Source organism: Gymnoscopelus microlampas (genome assembly GCF_963454915.1).
Source record: "Gymnoscopelus microlampas genome assembly, chromosome: 3".
NCBI lineage: Eukaryota > Metazoa > Chordata > Actinopteri > Myctophiformes > Myctophidae > Gymnoscopelus > Gymnoscopelus microlampas.
Window position 1 is genome coordinate 29,671,120 of NC_139940.1, and position 19,849 is coordinate 29,690,968.

Here is a 19,849-nt window from a genome sequence, read left to right on the forward strand (position 1 = left end):
AGACAGCTGGAGAGTTGAATAACCTCCTCTTCAAATAACCAGATTTATTTACCAAAGTAGCCTATGTAGGCGACCTACATGTTTATGTTTTAGCTTAGACACGGGTAGCCTACAATAGTTGGTAGATGATTGGTTTCTTTTAGGAGCGCTTTGTGATGCACCGTGCAGTTAAATCCGCGGTGTCAATAAATTCCACTGCCCGCTCTTTGATGAGTCCTCCATCCTCCATGAATCGAATACAAACTGCAACTAGTTCCCGTTTGGAAAGCGGGAAATCTTTATACGCGAGTAGGCCTATTGCAAAATATTGTCCAATGTCCACTGAGTTCAGCCTTTATTTTACCAAGCAGGACTGATGCTGCAGCCTGAAGCAGCTTGTCCTGAAAGTGGTTTAGGCGGTCGATCGCGGTGGCTACCGTTCGTTTAGGCGTCCTCGCGTCGATGAGTTTGCTCTGGACAAACTCTTTTTTTTACGCTGGTGCCATTGCTACGTAGAGAGAATGGATGTGTATTACGTTATTTGTCAGCCTTAAGTATAGGGGCGATATTCATAGTAAATACACAAAAAGCTGTCTGGCGGAAGGAAGGCACAGTGGCCCTCATTTATCAACGCGGTGCAGCCCGAATAATGAACGTACGGCGATATCACCGCACCTTTCGGCATTTATCAATATATCCTGACGTGGCCTTCATCCTACTTTACGCTGAGATCTCACGTCTGGTCGAGACCAGTTGTTGACGTTGCCTGCGCCCGTTTATTCCATTCTAGACCTGCGGAGCAGACGGTCTGACAGGCATCTGGACACATATATCCACTAAAAAATGTATATCTACACTAATAAATAATCCCTGTGAAAATATAACATTTTATAAAGTAATTTAAACAAACTGCTTTAACAGTCACTCGGTTAAGCTTGCAGATCTGCATGGCTGCGCTTTAACAGTCACTCGGTTAAGCTTGCAGATCTGCATGGCTGCGTTAGCTATTTGAAAATAGCAGATCTACAAGCTCACAACAGGTCCCATTGCGACGCGTTGTGAGCTTGTGGATCTGCTATTTTCAGCGCAGCAGCGATTCTGCGAGATAATTTTCGGGAGCCCCGACATTCTTTTCATGAACAGTGAGGTCTACAAACTTACAGTAGCTTGTCCTATGTTATGGAGTTATGTCATAGAGAGTTATGTTGGCTACACAACCTGGCTGGGTTAAGGATATAAACCCGACGCTCCAATATTAACGTGGCGGCACGGAATCACTGCATTCCGCCCGAGTCTCAAAATGCACAATTTGTGAGCGCCATCATGTTCACACATTACAACAACAATAAGGCTCAAACCCATTCAGGGACATTAATCACTTATACAAAATGTTTTGCATCAATGAAGTCAATAACATGCTATTCAATCTGTCGCATCATACACATGGACATAGTAAATGCATCTGTATGTTTACACATTGAAATGTGAAAACATAGTGGAGCACAATAGCATAAGTGTAATGTCACCTTAAACATGTAGGCTAGCTTTGTTGTTTTATAGCAATAGTATATAAATGAATTTCCTGTCATCAAACCTATGTATTCCTTTTTACGTTACTGTATGTGTTGTTTAGCATAGGACAACCACAACATTCAGGTCAGCTGTTTGTAACATCGCATCCGGGGTACTACAGCCAACGTCATTGTCAAGACAACATAGAGAGTGTGTGAATGGCCCCTGCTGGACGGGCTGCTTTCCCAGTTAGCAGTACTTCATAACGTCACTATATCACACAGGTTTATAGACCTTTAGTTATGAATTGCATTGCAAACTGACGTGATTCAAATATAAATGAAATGGCATGGTGGAAAGAAGTGATCGAATGTTTTACTTAAGTAAAAGTATCAATACTGCAATGTACAAGTACTGCATGATGAGAAAGGATTCGGAGATAATAATGTGCTTCAGTAAAACTATTAGTATTTAAATGGGCTTACAGTACCCAAAGTACAAAAATGTTTGCAAATAGCAGATGTGGAGCTGACAACGCAAACTTAAACTACGACAAACTAAGCGTTATTCTCTGCCAGCCCTTGAAATACCCGTACACACAATTAGCTTTGGTGCCATGAGGTCAGCTTGTACATGGGCAGTTTAAAACATATTTTTTATAGGCTAGGCTACATGTTACCACTTGAAAATGGGACATTGTGCATAATGACTACTTTTACATTTGATACTTTACGTACATTATGAAGCCAATACTTTTGTACTTGTGAAACTCTAGTAGGCTACATGTGGAATTGACCATTTGTAACAGAATATTTTAATATTGTTAGCCTTCAGTGCTATCATGCACATTTCTAAACTAATTCGTCTCATCGTCCGACAACAGCACAGTCAAATGCAAAAAGCACACATTTATTTGATGATGATGTTGCTTTGGTAATTGTTGTCGGCCAACCGAGCGGGTCCTCCTCTCGGAATGGGTCGCTCCGCTCTGCTCAGCTCTTTGATGAACAGCTGGCTCTCCCGCACGTCCTCCACGTTGCTTGTCCGACTCGGAACCGAAGTCCCTCTCGTCTCGTGGGGGTTGGTTTGGCAGAGATGATTACGTTTCGCCTCTCCCACGACGCTCGTCGATAAGAGACCCACGACGTCGAGCTAGCCTAGCACTCCTCACGTGAACAACACCAATCTCCGTACTTTCCTCGTCGCACGGGCTGACTGTTAAATAACTGTACCGATATCTGAGCTCAACCTAACTCAAGCTATTCCCTTCGGTCCAGGGACGAATACACGTAGTAGATTTGGCGTAAAACACTCAAACTACAACACAACAACTACACATAAAAACACGCAAAACCGATACTGACTTTTGGTAATTTATTAACACACACACACACACACACACACACACACACACACACACACACACACACACACACACACACACACACACACACACGGTTACTAAACTACTAATACTTGGTACAGTATCTGATAGCCTCAGCCAGCCCAAGAGAAACTACACACATTAGCTCTCCTTAAAGTGGGTGCTAAAGATAAGCATTGTTGCAGTAGAAGTAGGTTATTTAACTGTAAACAGAAAACACACAAATGGAAAATACTATTAAAACTACGCAAACAACATGTATAATAAAATAACACACAAAATGACCATTTTCCATGCACAATTGTTTACCAGCTCGCATTAAACGTGCAGTCGTTCTCATATGCTGGGATGAAATGCTCTTTCAGATGTAAACAACTTTACTGCGCATGTGCAAGACCACTCGTGGAACATTTCCACAGGAATCAAAACCACAAAGAACATTTGCAAATTGGAGTATATACGGTTAAATGTGTGGTAAAAGTGGAATCGAAAATAACAGTGCGTCCTCCGTGCGCTAGCCTAACTTGGTTAATAATGCGCTTGTATGAGGTTACCAAACACACTGTTTTTAGCCAAACACAGTACTGTCCGCTATTAATTACTTACTTATCGACGCAAGTCACGTTATTATGCTTTTTCATGGCCTTGTAAAGACGATCACTTCCGCATTTTCTTCTTCGGTGGTATAAACTATGACACGGTTGCCAGATCTTCGAGAGAGAAATAAGCAACCAGGTCAATGAAAACAAGCCCAAAGATGTAAGTGACTATTAGGCTATATGAGCACTATAAACCTATATGCATCGGCTTTTTGAAAATAGACGATTTGGAAATAGCCGATCTACAAGCTCACAACAAAATAATAAAAACAAATAAAAAGCAACTAGCAATATTTGCAAGCAACTTCACAGAGAACGAGGTCGCTTATAATTACTATACATGGCAACACTAGTTACAAACAAAACATGTGTCATGAAATAGCAGATCTACAAGCTCACAACGCGTCGCCGCCTTGTGAGCTTGTAGATCTGCTATTTTGTATTTTGATTGAATACTGTATTTACAAAAGTATTTGTAGCTATGATTCCCTGCTTTCATATGACATGAAATAACAAAAATGAAAAAAGCCTAGATGACTTATCTGTTGTCGTGGTGGGTTAGATAGATAGATAGATAGATAGATAGATAGATAGATAGATAGATAGATAGATAGATAGATAGATACACACATGCATTTTTTTTTTTTTTATCTCAATAGCACAATACCTCCCTACAGCAAACCACATCCCATCTTCACTTTTAAAGACCCACCCACACAACAGCATTACTTCAATTCACGTCTACACAAAGTAGCTTCAATGATGTACATGTTAATGCTTAATACCTTTTCATGCCACCTCATGCATTGTTTTTCTCCTCTGAATGTACATAGCCATGGCAGGATATGGCCTTCGACATAAGGTCTTACAGTGGCCTTCATGTAACATCACTGGTAATTAGAGTCCGACCGATAGGGATTTTTGTGACCGATACCGATAACCGATTTTAGAGAGGTTTGGATTATATCGGTCACCGATAACCGATATGCAACCGATATTGTGAATTTTATTAGCTGGAATGAAAATAGGCCTTTTCTGTTTGTTTTTTTTTACATTTACTCAAGTACTGTACTTAGGAAAATTTTAAGTACAATTTTGAGGTATTATTATTATTATTAGTAGTAGTAGTAGGCTAGTAGTAGTAGTAGTAGTAGTAGTAGTAGTAGTAGTAGTAGTAGTAGTAGTAGTAGTAGTAGTAGTAGTAGTAGTAGTAGTAGTAGTAGTAGTAGTAGTAGTAGTAGTAGTAGTAGTATAGTAGTAGTATTGGAAATATTTCCAATTTTCAACGCTTTTACTTCTACTCCATCTCAGAGGCAAATATTATACTTTTACTCCACTACAATTATTTGAAAACTTTAGTTACTAGTTACTTTGTAGATTAAGCTCTAGAATATTATAAACAAAACACACATTAACCACTTCAGCCCTACACATATCTGCCATTTGAAAATAGCAGATTTACAAGCTTGTAGATCTGCTATTTTCCAAAGATTTTTATACATTTGAAATCTTGTTGAACAGGACATCGTGACAGTCGACCGTCGTGTATCCATGGCTATTACTCCCTCTAACATTTCCCATGTTTTTAGCAGTGGTGGAAAAAGTACTCAAATTCTTTACTTAAGTAAAAGTACCAATACTGCAATATAGAAATACTCTTGTTACAAGTAAAAGTCAAGAATTCAAAATTTACTTGAGTAAAAGTACAAAAGTTTTGGCATCAAAATGTACTTAAAGTACCAAAAGTAAAAGTACTAAATATTTGAAAATAGCAGATCGAGCTTGTAGATCGGCTAAGTATAAAATAGGGTTAAAGTGGTTAATGTATGTTTCATTATATCATAATTTATATCTGAAAAGTAACTAGTAACTAAAGTTTTCAAATAAATGTAGTGGAGTAAAAGTACAATAGTTGCCTCTGAGATGTAGTGGAGTAGTAGTAAAAGTATTGGAAATTGGAAATACTCAAGTAAAGTACCGATACCTCAAAATTGTACTTAAGTACAGTACTTGAGTAAATGTACTTAGTTACTTTCCACCACTGTTTTTTAGTGTATTGAAATAATGTCATGCATATTTGTCCAGTGCATAGCCTACTGCAGGCCTTGTTGACTAGATTTAGGAGAGATTTTTAAGCTCTTGCTCCTGAAATGATCGATTATTTTTAAGGGGAAACGCCATCATTTAACATGCAAGTCAATGGGTGAGAAGGAGATTGCCAGGCACAAATGGTAGTGTAGGTAATTAATGTATTTGTGCAAGATGACCCTGCTACTGTATATAAAATGTGTATATTACTCGTTCATCATGGTTCATGTTCAAATAGCTCAATCCAAAATATAATGCTGTAGGCCTAAGTGTTAGGCTGTATTTACGCACCTGCTTAATTGTAATTAATGCTTCAACATAATTATGACCGGTATTTTTTATCAGATGTCTGATAAATTTGATTCATTCCGGACATTGGGACCAGCAGGTTACAATCCTATATCGCAACCCCTGGTATACCACATTGCTTAGCAGAGTTCAGTGATGCAAATGCATGTCAAGTTGATCAACAGATTGTATTATTCCCCAATGCAATAACAGTACTGAAATGAAGGCTATAAGGGCAATAATGGGAGCCCTTTTTTTTAAAAGTAACTTCAAAGTTACTTTTCACAGTAACGCATTACTTTTTGGTGTAAGTAACTAGTAAAGTAACTGAGTTACTTTTAGATCAAGTAACTAGTAATGGCATTGGTAACTGGTCACTGGTTTTCAGTAACTAGCACAACACTAGCACAACACTACAACGGTGTCTAACCGAGAGTTATACTTCTCCAGTACAACGGTGTCTAACCGAGAGTTATACTTCTCCAGTACAACGGTGTCTAACCGAGAGTTATACTTCTCCAGTACAACGGTGTCTAACCGAGAGTCCATGCAGATCACAGTTGACAAATATTATATATTATCAGAGCTATTATTAATGTTATCGGTTTTATCGGGATGACGTCATAATTCCTGTGTGTGTGTGTGTGTGTGTGTGTGTGTGTGTCACACACACACACACACACACACACACACACACACACACACACACACACACACACACACACACACACACACACACACACACACAGGCCAGGTACTAATTTAGTCATTGGTCATGGCAGCGTTAGGAGAACTCCTAAACGCGATAGATCAGAGCTTGTAAATTGGCTTTAGGATATGGAATGTGGGCAATGAAAACAGTCATAGGTGTGTGTGTGTGTGTGTGTGTGTGTGTGTGTGTGTGTGTGTGTGTGTGTGTGTGTGTGTGTGTGTGTGTGTGTGTGTGTGTGTGTGTGTGTGTGTGTGTGTGTGTGTGTGTGTGTGTGTGTGTGTGTGTGTGTGTGTGCTTGCTTGTGTGTGCGTGCGTGCGCCACGACGGTGTCATGAATGCGTCCTTTCACAATATTGTGCGTCAGCGACACAGGACGCAGGCCTATGAGCATCTCTGCTCAGTGCGGCTGCAGAGTTCATGTGCAACATCTTGCATGCATGGCTGTGGCTTTACAGTTTTCCTTCGCCGTGTCTGTAGGTCACCCCCAGGGACCCCTAAGGGGGGGGGGGGGGGGGGGGAACGCGGACCTCCTTTTTTTTTTTTTTTTTTCATCCCATGCTTTTGAACCCCCAAAACTATTTTCTTTTTTTTGGGGGGGGGGGGGGGGGGGGGCCTGCGCCGTCCATCATGACATCTATGTCATTCTTTCTTGTTTATGGATGCAACAAAAGTTTCTAATATTTCAGTGTGCTGTGGGAGGCTGTAGTTTTCATTAACTTAGAATCCCCATCAGTGATGTTACTGGGAGGCAAGTTTCTGAGCTATCCACAGCCCACCTCTGAGACAGAATGAATAGACAGAAATGGTACCGTCTTATAATGAGCATTAGTGAGAACCAAATATATGAAGATATGGCTGAAAGTTGGTAAAGTGTTCTTTTTAAAAGGATCCCTGGCTAATAAGCCTTATATGCCTTAATACATTATAATTGCCCTCTATAACTAACATTTTTAATTAAAAACACCTTAAATATGTTATTTATTTTAGAAATAGTACATTTTTCACTCAATAGGGACAACTCCCGTCGCAGGTTGATGATGTAATTTGTCCATGTGTGGTCCAGCCCCTGGAATGTATAGAACTTATGTGCTAACTAAAAAAATACGTAATACTTCCTAAGGTTAATATGAGTATCAAAGCAATATTTGAAGTGCTTTTTATTAGCACATGCATTCCATACATTCCATATCATTAGGGGGCGGCCATAGCTGAGTGGTTAGTGAGCCCGTCTAGGGAGCCCTGGTTGCCCCAGGTTCGATTCCAGGCCATCCCAGCATATGTGTCGATGAAATGAAATTTGTCCCTGAGCAAGACTCTTAACCCCTAATTGCTCACAGGTTCTCATTGGAAACAAGACCGCAAGGACTTTCATGAACGACCTGTTAAAAGGAATTATCCTTATCCTTAGGGCTATTGAGTTAAAAAGAAAACAATATTTCTAAAATAGATAAAATATTGAAATATTGATCTCTATAATAGTTAATACCACAGTGTTGTTTAATATGTTTGTTCAGCTTTCCTACAGTATATCTATTTAATATGTACAACACTGTTGTTTAGAACGGTACATGTTTGTTCAGCTTTCCTCTATTTAATATGTGCCACAGTGTTGTTTAGTACATGTTTGTTCAGTTACGATAGATTTGTTTTTGATTTCCACCATGTAGTTTCTTCTCAAGTCCACTTGTTGGGTCTGTAGGCCTGGGAGACTCAGAAGAACACACACACACACACACACACACACACACACACACACACACACACACACACACACACACACACACACACACACACACAGTCACAATCAAACCTTTTTTTCAATGCCGGTCTCCTTAGAATTTTCTTTTAGTCTAGGACTATGGTTAATCCATGTCTGGGAAACTGGATGACTATATATTTCCCCCAAGACAAACAAAGTCCTTTAACAGGCTGTGAGAGCATCACACAGATTTTATCATCTCAGCACTTTGCTGCATCTTACTCTCAGATATGCATCCATGCACTTTGTTGGCAAAGTGTTCGGCGTGCGTGCGTGCGTGCGTGCGTGCGTGCGTGCGTGCGTGCGTGCGTGCGTGCGTGCGCAAGCCAAACACTTCCCCATCCAAGAGGTTGTAAACGGCAGTTGCTCTGTCTTTAGGCACACTAACACTAGTGTGTGTGTGTGTGTGTGTGTGTGTGTGTGTGTGTGTGTGTGTGTGTGTGTGTGTGCGTACTCAGGCGGCATGCGCGCATTGTGCGTGCATGATAGTGTGTGTCTTTAGGCAACTAACAGAAGAATTGGAAACACTTCTCAAAATCTAAATGCATCTGTACTTCTACCAGCTGTTGAATCATGGCAGGATAGATACAGAGCGAGTTTGAGAAGTGGCATAGAGATAAACAAAGAGGTGGCAAAGAACCAAAGTGTGCCGTGGGCGCTGGGGGCGTGTTCTCTCCTCCGCGTCATCAGTGCCCATACCCTAGGTGGGGTTGGTGAAAGGGCCTTTCTGTGTGGAGTTTGCATGTTCTCCCCGTGTCTCCTAGGGTAGGTACCCTCACAAAAACATGCAGTAATCCTGGTCTCTATACTGCCTCCCCCTGGTCAGCCGGGGCACCTGATGGAGGGGAAAGGAACTCGTTGGAATAACGTGTTCCTTTCACGTGCTACGTCCAACCAGGGAAACTCCCCCCCATCAGGTGATAAGAAGCGGCTTGCTAGCTCTCATGCATTGAAGGAGGCATGAGCTTGGCTCTAGGCTCTCCCTAGGCTGGCAGAGGGAGTGCAGCGCCCAGGATTACTTAGACAATTGGCACTGGGTGAAAAAATGGGTTACAAAATCGTGGGATAAAAGAATTTGAAGGAAAAAAAAGAACCAATGTGAATGAGAGGGTAAGGGGCTGTAGACATTTTTGAATTTCTGGACATGTCTTTATGAAGTAAGAGATGGGAAGACGACCCGAGAGAGTGAATGTGAAATAGAGAGAAAGGGAAGAAAAATGAGCTTACCTATATTTCATACCACATCCCAGTTTAATGTTTGTTCTCTTTTTGTGTGGCTTTTGTTATGTTCCAGGGTCCTGCTGGTACCAAAGGCGATAAGGGAGAGAGAGTAAGTCATTCTGCCCATATCCTTCAGCCAATGTTTAGAACAAATCAACGTTTATTGCTCCATTTTGCAGTGGAAATGATGTTATTTTGCTGACAGCATAAGATTCACAATTACTTACTAATGCTCTACACCCTTGTTCAGAGCAAACTGAATTACTTTACAACCAGTCTCTCATAAACAAACTCTATATTCCCTTCTCTTTCTCCATTTATTTACATTTACTATATATACATATTCGATATACTGTACAGTATCTTCATTTCCTTCTCTCTCTCTCTCCCTCCACCTCTCTCTCTCTTCTCTTTCCCAAATTCCCTTGTGACTTAAACTTAGAGTAAACTGTATTAAATCAACCTTTACTGCTCAAATTTGCAGCATAGCGGTGCCTGCATATTGCTGACACAGTAGCCAGGCCATATCTGCTGAGAGCTAGAGGAATGCACTTTGCCAACTAGAGGCACTCTAGAGATGGACCCACAGGATTTCTTCATCTAAACTAATCTAAACACGTTTACATCCTAGCAGGGCAGCACAATTACTATTCAGATTTTTTCTTCTTTTATTTTTCTGCCTTGTGGGGAAGGAAAGGCAATTAGCAATCAGCTCTCACATTAATGTGAGAACTTGTAGCAGAGATGTGAATGTTCTATAAAAATGTCATGTTGTAACAGCATTGTGTTTGTTCTTAAGGGTGATGTCCAATCCCAAGCGGCAGTACGTGCCATTGCACGTCAAGTCTGTGAACAGCTCATCCAGAGTAAGTAGAGTACAAACAAAAAAGAAATGTCAGCACTGCTTACACTTTATTTCACACTCACATATATTTACATTATTATTCCATACCCCTACATAAGTAAACCAGCAATAAAGCAATGAATAACCGATTATTTTTTTATAAGACTCCACACAGCTTGTAGCAAAAGTTCTTGTTTAATTTATAGTTTTGCGTTGCTGTGCTAGTCACTCAATCCTATTTGTTCTATTTGTGTAATTGTTATTGGTATTAGTAATTGTAGCAGCTGTTCATCTTACTGTTCATTCGTGTATTGTTATTCATAATAATAATAATTATAATATTTATTGTTATTATCTCATACTTTGTTTTCACAAAATAATAAAGAAAATTAAAATTAAAAAATCCCCAAATTTGGGGATTTAGTGGAAATGGACACAATTTAGCGTAAATAGCCACAGCATCTACATCACATTGTGATCTTGTAAATCAGCTAGTTCTGCGTAATGGTAAATATCAAACAGGCTACCCAATGCAATGGTAATGTATGCAAGGAAAGTGAAACTACAAAGATAAGTTGTTGGATTCCTTTCCTCTTTTCCATCCAGGCCACCTGTCTCGATACAACTCAATCCTGAATCAGATCCCCCAGCCAGCAGTGTCAGTCCGGACCGTACCTGGACCACCTGGAGAGCCCGGCAGAAGAGGAGCCCCGGGTCCTCAAGGAGAGCAGGGCCCATCTGGCAGGCCGGGCTTCCCCGGTACCAATGGCCAGAATGGACGGCCGGGAGAAAGAGGTGAGGTGCAAGAGGGTGGAGGGGCGGTAGAGGTACAGGAGGGTGTAGTTTGGGGGGGATGTATACAAACAAGAATGACAAGTCATAATAAAGCCGCATGCGGCAGGCTTTTTTGGCTCCAATCTTGTCAACAACACAACATTACCATTTTGTGTAAACAATTCACAGCAGTGAAATAAGTAGGTCTTTCACTTATGGCTCCAGAAGCATATTTACTGATATCCAGTATTTAGCTTATGTAGATTATCATTCAACTAAAATGTAACACTTTTTTGTCTCACAAGCCAAAGTCCTCTCCTACTGTACATTGTATTACTACTACTCCTTGGAAGTGAAAAACTCAGAATACATAACGCAGTGGTGGAAAGTAACCAAGTACATTTACTTAAGTACTGTACTTAAGTACAATTTTGAGGTATTTGTACTTCACTTGAGTATTTCTAATTTCCAATACTTTAACTCCAACTCCACTACATCTCAGAGGCAAATATTGTACTTTTACTCCACTACAATTATTTGAGAACTTTAGTGACTAGTTACTTTGCAGATATAAATTATAATATTATAAAACCTACATTAACCACTTTAGCCCTATTTTATACATAGGTAATTTGAAAATAGCCGATCTACAAGCTCACAACTCGCCGCGATGCGACGCGTTGTGAGCTTGTAGATCTGCTATTTTCAAACACAAGTACTTTTGGTACTTTACATTTGATTGATTGATTGATTGATGTACTTTATTTAGTAAGACATGAGAACAGTACATGACAGTACATAACAGTACATGGAAGTACAAATTTTGATTCCAATACTTTTGTAGGCCTACTTTTATTCAAGTCAATTTTGAATTTGGGATTTTCACTTGTAACAGAGTACTTCTACATTGCAGTATTGATACTTTTATTAAGTACAACATTTGAGTACTTTTTCCACCACTGTACATAAGTGACAAAGATACAGTTCATAGTCGCTTCTTTTGTTTTGGGCTTGTTTTCATAGACAGGGTTGCTTATTTCTCTCACAAAACCTGGCAACACTGACCAGGAAGTCCTGTGCATCGTATTGTTTACATCAGATCACAGCATCCAACAGAAATAGTTTAATAATGATGGGAAAAATATAAGTTACACTTACAGAAACAAACATAGATAGGAGCAACACTACTACTACACTACTTGTGTTGCACCGAAAATAATGTTTTACCGCTACGCGCGACACGGCCGTTCGACAAACTTTAAATACTCGCAGCCGACGGAGGGACCTAACTCTATGAGAGGGACAGAGAGAGAGAGAGGGGGGGGGGGGGGGCGCGCTGCCCTCTCGCTCCCTGTAGAGAGAGGCAGCCACTCTGGAGAGGAGGAGACAAGTCCCGCGGGTGCTCTGGGATTAATATTAATATTTAAATTATTTATTATGATAAAATAAAAAAATAAAAAATCGCGGCCTTTGCGATTAGCTAATCGCGTGGTTTCAAATCGCGATTTTGGTTTGAAAACGATTAATCGTTCAGCCTTAGACAACACCAACAAAGATTAGTAGTAGTAGACCTGTATGTATGATGATCAGTTATTATTCCAGACAGTGGTCTATCCAAGACGTTTTAACACGTTTAAGAGCAGGTCTCAACCAGCTCCTCATGCGACTCTCTCTCTCTCTGTGAGTAGCGTAGACTAACAGCGAGGGGCTGTGCTGCTGCTGCTGCTGCCACACAACGCCGTTTAACCGAGTTATACTTCTCCAGTACAACGGTGTCTAACCGAGTTATACTTCTCCACCAACGGTGTCTAACCGAGAGAGTCCATGCAGATCACAGCTGGCTGACAAATATTATATATTATCGGAGCTATTACCTAGTGCGTCCCATGGACGCAACGACGGTGTCATGAATGCATCCTTTCGCAATATGGTGCGTCAGCGACGCAGGACGCAGGCCTACGAGCATCTCTGAGTGGACATTACCGCGTTTGGCTAAAAACAGTTAGTAACATCATACAAGCATACAAGCTAACTATTAGCCAAATTCGGCTAGCGCTCAGACGAATCCACTGAGAGAGGCGTGTCTAGTCCCATAGCTTGGGAGGACGAGGGCGCCCATTGGCTTAAACGACAGCCAATCACGCAAAAAAAGTGTTGCAAACATGTCGGACATGTGTCGGGTTAGAGTCAGACTGAATATAGAGCCGCTATGCTTTCAGCATGCGGCTAAAAAGTATGCTCATCTCTTGTTCCAGTCAATTACAGCACAGTCACCTATCCGCTTAATTATTGTTACTGTTATATGCTGAGCGTGCAGAGCATTTGGACCATCAACTCTGACTGTGAAAGAGTCCATAAAAGCTTTGATCTTCGCAACTTAAAATTAGGAAAGTGTTGTATAGGACACTCAGTGCATAAGAATTAAGGAATAAATGCCAAGTGATGGAGAGGCGGGTTAGAGGGAGGGAGAGAAGGTGACATAGAATATGGTTTACTAGCCAGAATGGACAGCCCAGATTGAGAGAGATGCAGAGTCAGAGAAAGGTAGGAGGGAACTTGTATTGGGATAGTAATTTACGCAATAGTTTATACAGTATAAATTATTTCCTCAGAAATGTACACTCTATTGCCTGTGTACAATAGCAGATTCTGAAGATTTATCAGTGTTTCACGGTTCCAACACAAGCAAAGAGGCTTGTTGTTTTAAAATATGGCAACTACATGTTATCAAGGATATCAACCATCAGCACATCTGAGACACATTAGCATATTGTTTAGACAGCCACTTATTGTAGTGAGAGGGGAGTTTGTCAAACAGCCAGCCACCGAGAAGAGATGACTGTCTCTTATCGTGATAACATAATAGAGACTGTCTCCCATTGGTTTGGTCTCCCTGTGTGTCAGGAACTCCTTTACTTTCCAATCAAACCAACAGATTTACAGTTTATGGTTAGTGCTCGCTTTAATGTCACTTCAGTTTAAAAGGCAGTAATTCAAGTCTGCCTTTTCCCGCAGTCCCTTACAAGAGAAATAATTTGTATTCAAACAACTTGCTTTCTGTTCACCTCTAAACAGCTCCAATGCAGTAATACTGTAAGTGTGGTCTTACACTACATACGTGGGGCAGAGCGCTGAGGCAGGTTTACTCAAGGTCAGGGTCAAAACATATTCCAGACTAGTTGTCCTCTCTTCTACCCTAAAATGGTGGTTCAGACCTTTTGGTCCTAAGGGCCCCTGTAATTCTCCCCAATAACATTTGCAGTCAGGAGCCACTGGTCCAACTCACACAAACTACTTTATTTTTTTACACGGACTACTGAAAATAGAGTATTCAGACACTGCAGGGAGAAAAGGTCTAGGACACAAATAAAAAGGTTGGACTTATTTTCATTGGGGCTAGCCCTTTCTACTTTCTTCTAAAATAAATAAACTAAATGGTCATTTTATATGGAAGTCTGATTCTCGGGTGGTCAGGCAGGGACAAGAGGTCTCTATGTATTGTAAGAGCTGGTTTCCTTAAACACATTATGAGGACCTTTGTTCTATAGTAAAATAAACTATAGATACTGTATTATCTGGAGTAGGAAGAATAATTTGTCGTTTATGGACAAGAGAATGGAGGTTGCTGGCAGATTTTATGCAACATTAATGGACAAGACCTTCATAAAATACTATTTTGACTAATAAACTGGGTTACCTTTCCTTTTCTGTGTTTTGGGGCATTTCTCATTGCCGCCACCCAATTTGATAATTTGCCTGTTCCAGAAGTGATTCATCAAAGGAAGCCTGATACATTAATATTCTGTTTAACCTTGAAACAAAAGTTTTCACTAATTTAATGTAGGCTATGCTAGTCAGTGGAGAGAGAATATGGCTTTAAAGCAAACGTTTTCTCTGGAGAGTCCCATTTTCAAAAGAACTCATCTTGCAACCTAAAGCTTATTTTGCAGCCTCATACTGTATTTAGTCTAATCTAATTAATCTAACTAATTATTGCAGGGAGCTCAGAGCACTTGGGTAACTCCAAAGACTGGTCCTTGTTTCTTGCGCAAACAACAACTCAAGGCAAGGTTGGCTGTGTGTTTCACTCAGAAACCTCATGTCATTCTGGTGTTAAACCAAAACCACCAGCTAGCCACCAACCACAATTTCGCTCACTAATACAGGGCCACGTCTGTGCAGGAGTATTAGTGTAATGTAAAATGCGTGCGTCCATGTGCTGTAATACTGTATGTCAATGCATTGTTCAAAAGAAATAATTTAAAGTGTGTCCATGCATGCATGTGTGCACGCATGCACATGCTTGTGTGATTGTCAGTGAGTGATTGATTGATGTGGAGGGTAGTTACTATAGTCAGCAGATTTCAGAATAGGCTTGGCGCTTCAGCCAAGTAAAACCATAGATATAACAATACTGATTGTGCAGCCTCTGTGCTATCTCTATGTATACAATTCAAAATCTACATAAACATAGACGGATGAAGAAAAACAACAACAGGGAAATCACCACATTAAATGGTTTCATAGACATCTGAGTAGTATCAGCAACCACAGAATTAGAACTAGAACATTTTTATGAAAGTTTGAAATGCAACAATAACAACGTGATTGCCATTAGTGGTGGCTGATAGGTGATATACTCACCAGGGCTTACGTAGGCCAGAAATAAAACGGATCAATTATATACTTCGATCAGAGGTGCACTATTAGCTTGCTCCACCCTACATTCTTGGGTCTGTCTGTTTTCAGGTCTCTCTGGAGAGAAAGGAGAGAAGGGGAGTCATGGTGTTGGAAATCAGGGACCTCGAGGACCACCCGGTCCCCCAGGTACAACTAACCTTGTTGTTAATAATACACTGTGTAGTACAGCCTCCATGGGCCTAAGCAGTTAAAATGAACACATCCATTAAGCTGCACCTATGCAGTTTATTAACACATTCAAAATATTGCACCTATGCAGTTTATTAACACATTCAAAAGATTGCACCTATGCAGTTTAACACATTCAAAAGATTGCAGCAGTTTATTAAACACATTCAAAAGATTGCAGCAGTTTATTAAACACATTCAAAAGATTGCAGCAGTTTATTAACACATTCAAAAGATTGCACCTATGCAGTTTATTAACACATTCAAAATATTGCACCTATGCAGTTTATTAACACGTTCAAAAGATTGCACCTATGCAGTTTATTAACACATTCAAAAGATTGCATGCACCTATGCAGTTTATTAACACATTCAAAAGATTGCATGCACCTATGCAGTTTATTAACACATTCAAAAGATTGCACCTATGCAGTTTATTAACACATTCAAAAGATTGCATGCACCTATGCAGTTTTTTAATGTAACATTCCTAAAGAGAGAGAGTGTGTGTGTGTGTGTGTGTGTGTGTGTGTGTGTGTGTGTGTGTGTGTGTGTGTGTGTGTGTGTGTGTGTGTGTGTGTGTGTGTGTGTGTGTGTGTGTGTGTGTGTGTGTGTGTGTGTGTGTGTGTTGTATACCATATATAACATTTAAACAGAATATAATTCACCATATTGATTTTTCTGCATGCTGTAGATGTCAGGTTCCTGTGTTTATGAGAAACATGTTAGTGTGGGTTTCTGTTTATCTTCCATGATCAAAATACTCACACATCAAGCCAAGAAAACTCCTTGGCTGTTTCTCTGTGATCAAATAACACGAAGAGAAGAAGAACATGCCTCCTTGAGAGAGCAGGGATGGGGTAGTGGGCTCTGGCATTATCCACTGTGCTTCACTGGAATATTTGAGGGATCATAGTTTTCAGCGCTCGGCAACTGAAAAACCTAAAAATATTGATTTCATATTTCTGCTGACTGTTAGAGTGATTCCTGATGGAGCGGTCCCTAACTGTGCAAACAGGAACGTGGGTTATCTGGTTAAAGAGGAATACCACAGCTTGGATCTTGTGTTATGCCTGTTTGCATGTGTTGGAACAGCATGTGGACGTTCATTGTTGTCTCCCGCACCCAGAAGCAACAGTGGAGAATTTGCTTCCCTTTAATCGTTGATGCCCTAGATAGAAAAGAGGAAGGTTGAAAGTTTACAGAATGATTTTGTGGGACTAGGAGTGCATTCTTTTATGCATCCCCTCCTTTCTACACCCCTCCTTCTCCTTCCTCTACTCCAGCGTTTCCCAACCTGTGGGCCAGGGACCACTGGTGGGCCGTGAGGATGTTGCAAGTGGGCCCCCAAATAATTGAAACAAACACTATTTTAAGGATAATATAACATTTATATTAAAAATAAATATGTAGTGTCATGGTGTTTTTTCTGTAATACCTTGAAAAATGAGTTTTCAAGTGGGCGCTGATCCACAGAAGGTTGGGAAGCGTTGCTCTACTCCCTATAATCCCCTTCCTCCTTACAGTACATAGTTGCTCCATTTGCAGTGAACTGCAGGAGTTTCACCAGAACTTCTGTAAATGTTGGACACCTTCAGGTTTACCAGGTGAAGGTAGGACGGGCAGTCAGGGCCCAACAGGAAGGCCTGGCATCCAGGGGACACCAGGAAGACCAGGGACTTCAGGATCCACAGGACCAGCTGGTCCACCAGGCTACTGTGACCAGAACTCCTGCATGGGATACAATGTTGGAGGTAACTATCTTTAGGGTAATGCTATTTAATTGACTGTCTTGTTCACAGGGACTTTGACCACTTTGAACACAAAAATATAAAGCACTTGCACTTATCATGTAAAGAACTTATCAAAATGAAGTTGCATAAAACTGAAGAAAACGGAATAAAGTCACCAACAGAATAAAACATGAGATATAAAATACAAAGTGCATTGAGAAATAAAAACATTAACGGAATCAATAACGTTTCAAATGTTTTAATTACGGAAAGGCCATTCGATAAAAGTATGTTTTCAAAAGTACGTTTAAGAAGCTCCTCATATACACAACAAGTACGTTTTATTGAATATTGTAAAAGTCAAACAGACAGATGATTATAAATAATTATAATGCTGAACAAGTCTGGCTAACGCAACTCTGAACCACATCAGCTTGACTCCATGGTGCCCCCCCCCCCCCCCCCACCCCACACACACACACACACGGACCCCCCACACACATACACACACTATCCGTGCTCTCAGGGATAAGAGTTAATTTCTTCTCATGAAGTCAAAAATATAGTATGTAATTCGCTACTTTTAAAAGTAGCTCACTTTGTTCAGGACACATGTTAACTATCCATATTTTTATTTGGAGAATTTACTCAGAATTATTTAATTTTATCTATTTATTTTTTATATTTGATCTTTTTACTGACACAAACAACTTAATAGTTCAACCCTGCCCTGTCTTTCCAGCTCATAAAACTTTTTTTGCTTAAAATAATACATTGAATTAGTCTTTTCACAGTGACAACATGCTGTAAGATGGTTAATTGTCCTCATAAACCTCTCAGAGAATTGCATAGTAATGTGTGTTTTACAGTATTGTTCCACTATGAAGTTTAAACTTTGATGGATTAACAAGGCTGTGTCACTGACTGTGACCATGTCTCTTATAAACATAGGTACCATACACACTGTCTCTTCCGCTCTCTCTCACCCCCCCCCCCCCCCACACACACACACGTATGTATGCGCGCACTCACTGACGCATGCACACCATAGCTGCAGTTAGTCCCAATTGCCCACACACAGATCACAATTGTAAACCCACACAAAAACTGTCCGTGTTTGAAAGTCCACACCCGTTTTTTGGGATTGTCTATGCTTCTTTATAAATGTGACGATTTAATAAGGATGACTGGTGCCTTGGGTCATCTCATCCAGACTGTTACACATCTGACAGCTGTTTGACAAGTCATTGTCATGATATATTATAGCAAAAAAAAAACCTTGCTGACGGGTGAGACATTACATCATCCAAACTGCATTCAGGATTCCAGTCAGAATAGGATTTCCTTGTCTTTTTTCTTTTATAAGACAGGAGAATGCTGCCCATGGTTCTGAATGGTTTCCCTGTCTAGATGTCTGAAGAGTTTCACTGACTGATTATTTTAAATGTGTCTTTATCATACATAAGACCCCTGAATGAGTTTTAAAAGCATGATTATAGCTATTGGGACATCCATCCCCACAAGGAAAACTAAGCCTAAAATTCAAAGCCTCTCTGGGATCAAGAAAACACCTGAATGACCACTATAAATATGTCCTTTGAAAATCAATGAAGTGCTGTGATTGAATTTTAGTTGTGTAGCTGTTCACCAATACCTTGTACACATAAGTATGAAAAAGATATATTGATCTTTTATTTTGTAAATGCTGCGGATGCACTGTGTATTTAAAATGAATAGCTGTTTTATAAGGTTTTGATTTAATTAGTCTCAGTATTGGTATTGCTATATTGGTATTGGTGGTATTTCTCTGTATTCCCTTGTGGAAAACACACTCATATTGTGTTATAACACTGTCTTCTGTGTATGAATCTGTATTTTCACTTTCTTGTATAGAGAAAGACAGATAGAGGTTCAACACATTTTTGTTTTAACCAAACACTTTAAATCGATCTCTTCTCTCTTGTTTGGGTTGTTAAATGCTGGGTTATTAACATTTTGTCAAATTTCTCCTACTGAAATGAACATTCAAAATAGTAACACTAAATTTCTCCTCCCCTCCACAACCATGACCCAGCATCTGGGGAACG

The 19,849-nt window shown here is 40.1% G+C and overlaps 1 protein-coding gene across 2 annotated transcripts in view; it reads left to right on the forward strand.

Moving 5' to 3' along the window:
• Positions 1-19,849, forward strand: part of col14a1a (collagen, type XIV, alpha 1a) — a 187,695-nt gene that overhangs the window by 164,953 nt on the left and 2,893 nt on the right. For both annotated transcript variants that reach the window (XM_084049635.1, XM_084049636.1), the window contains exons 43-47: positions 9,616-9,651; positions 10,342-10,408; positions 10,993-11,181; positions 15,910-15,987; positions 17,628-17,783. In XM_084049635.1, the coding sequence (XP_083905761.1) occupies positions 9,616-9,651; positions 10,342-10,408; positions 10,993-11,181; positions 15,910-15,987; positions 17,628-17,783 (526 nt within the window). The remainder of the gene's footprint in view (positions 1-9,615; positions 9,652-10,341; positions 10,409-10,992; positions 11,182-15,909; positions 15,988-17,627; positions 17,784-19,849) is intronic.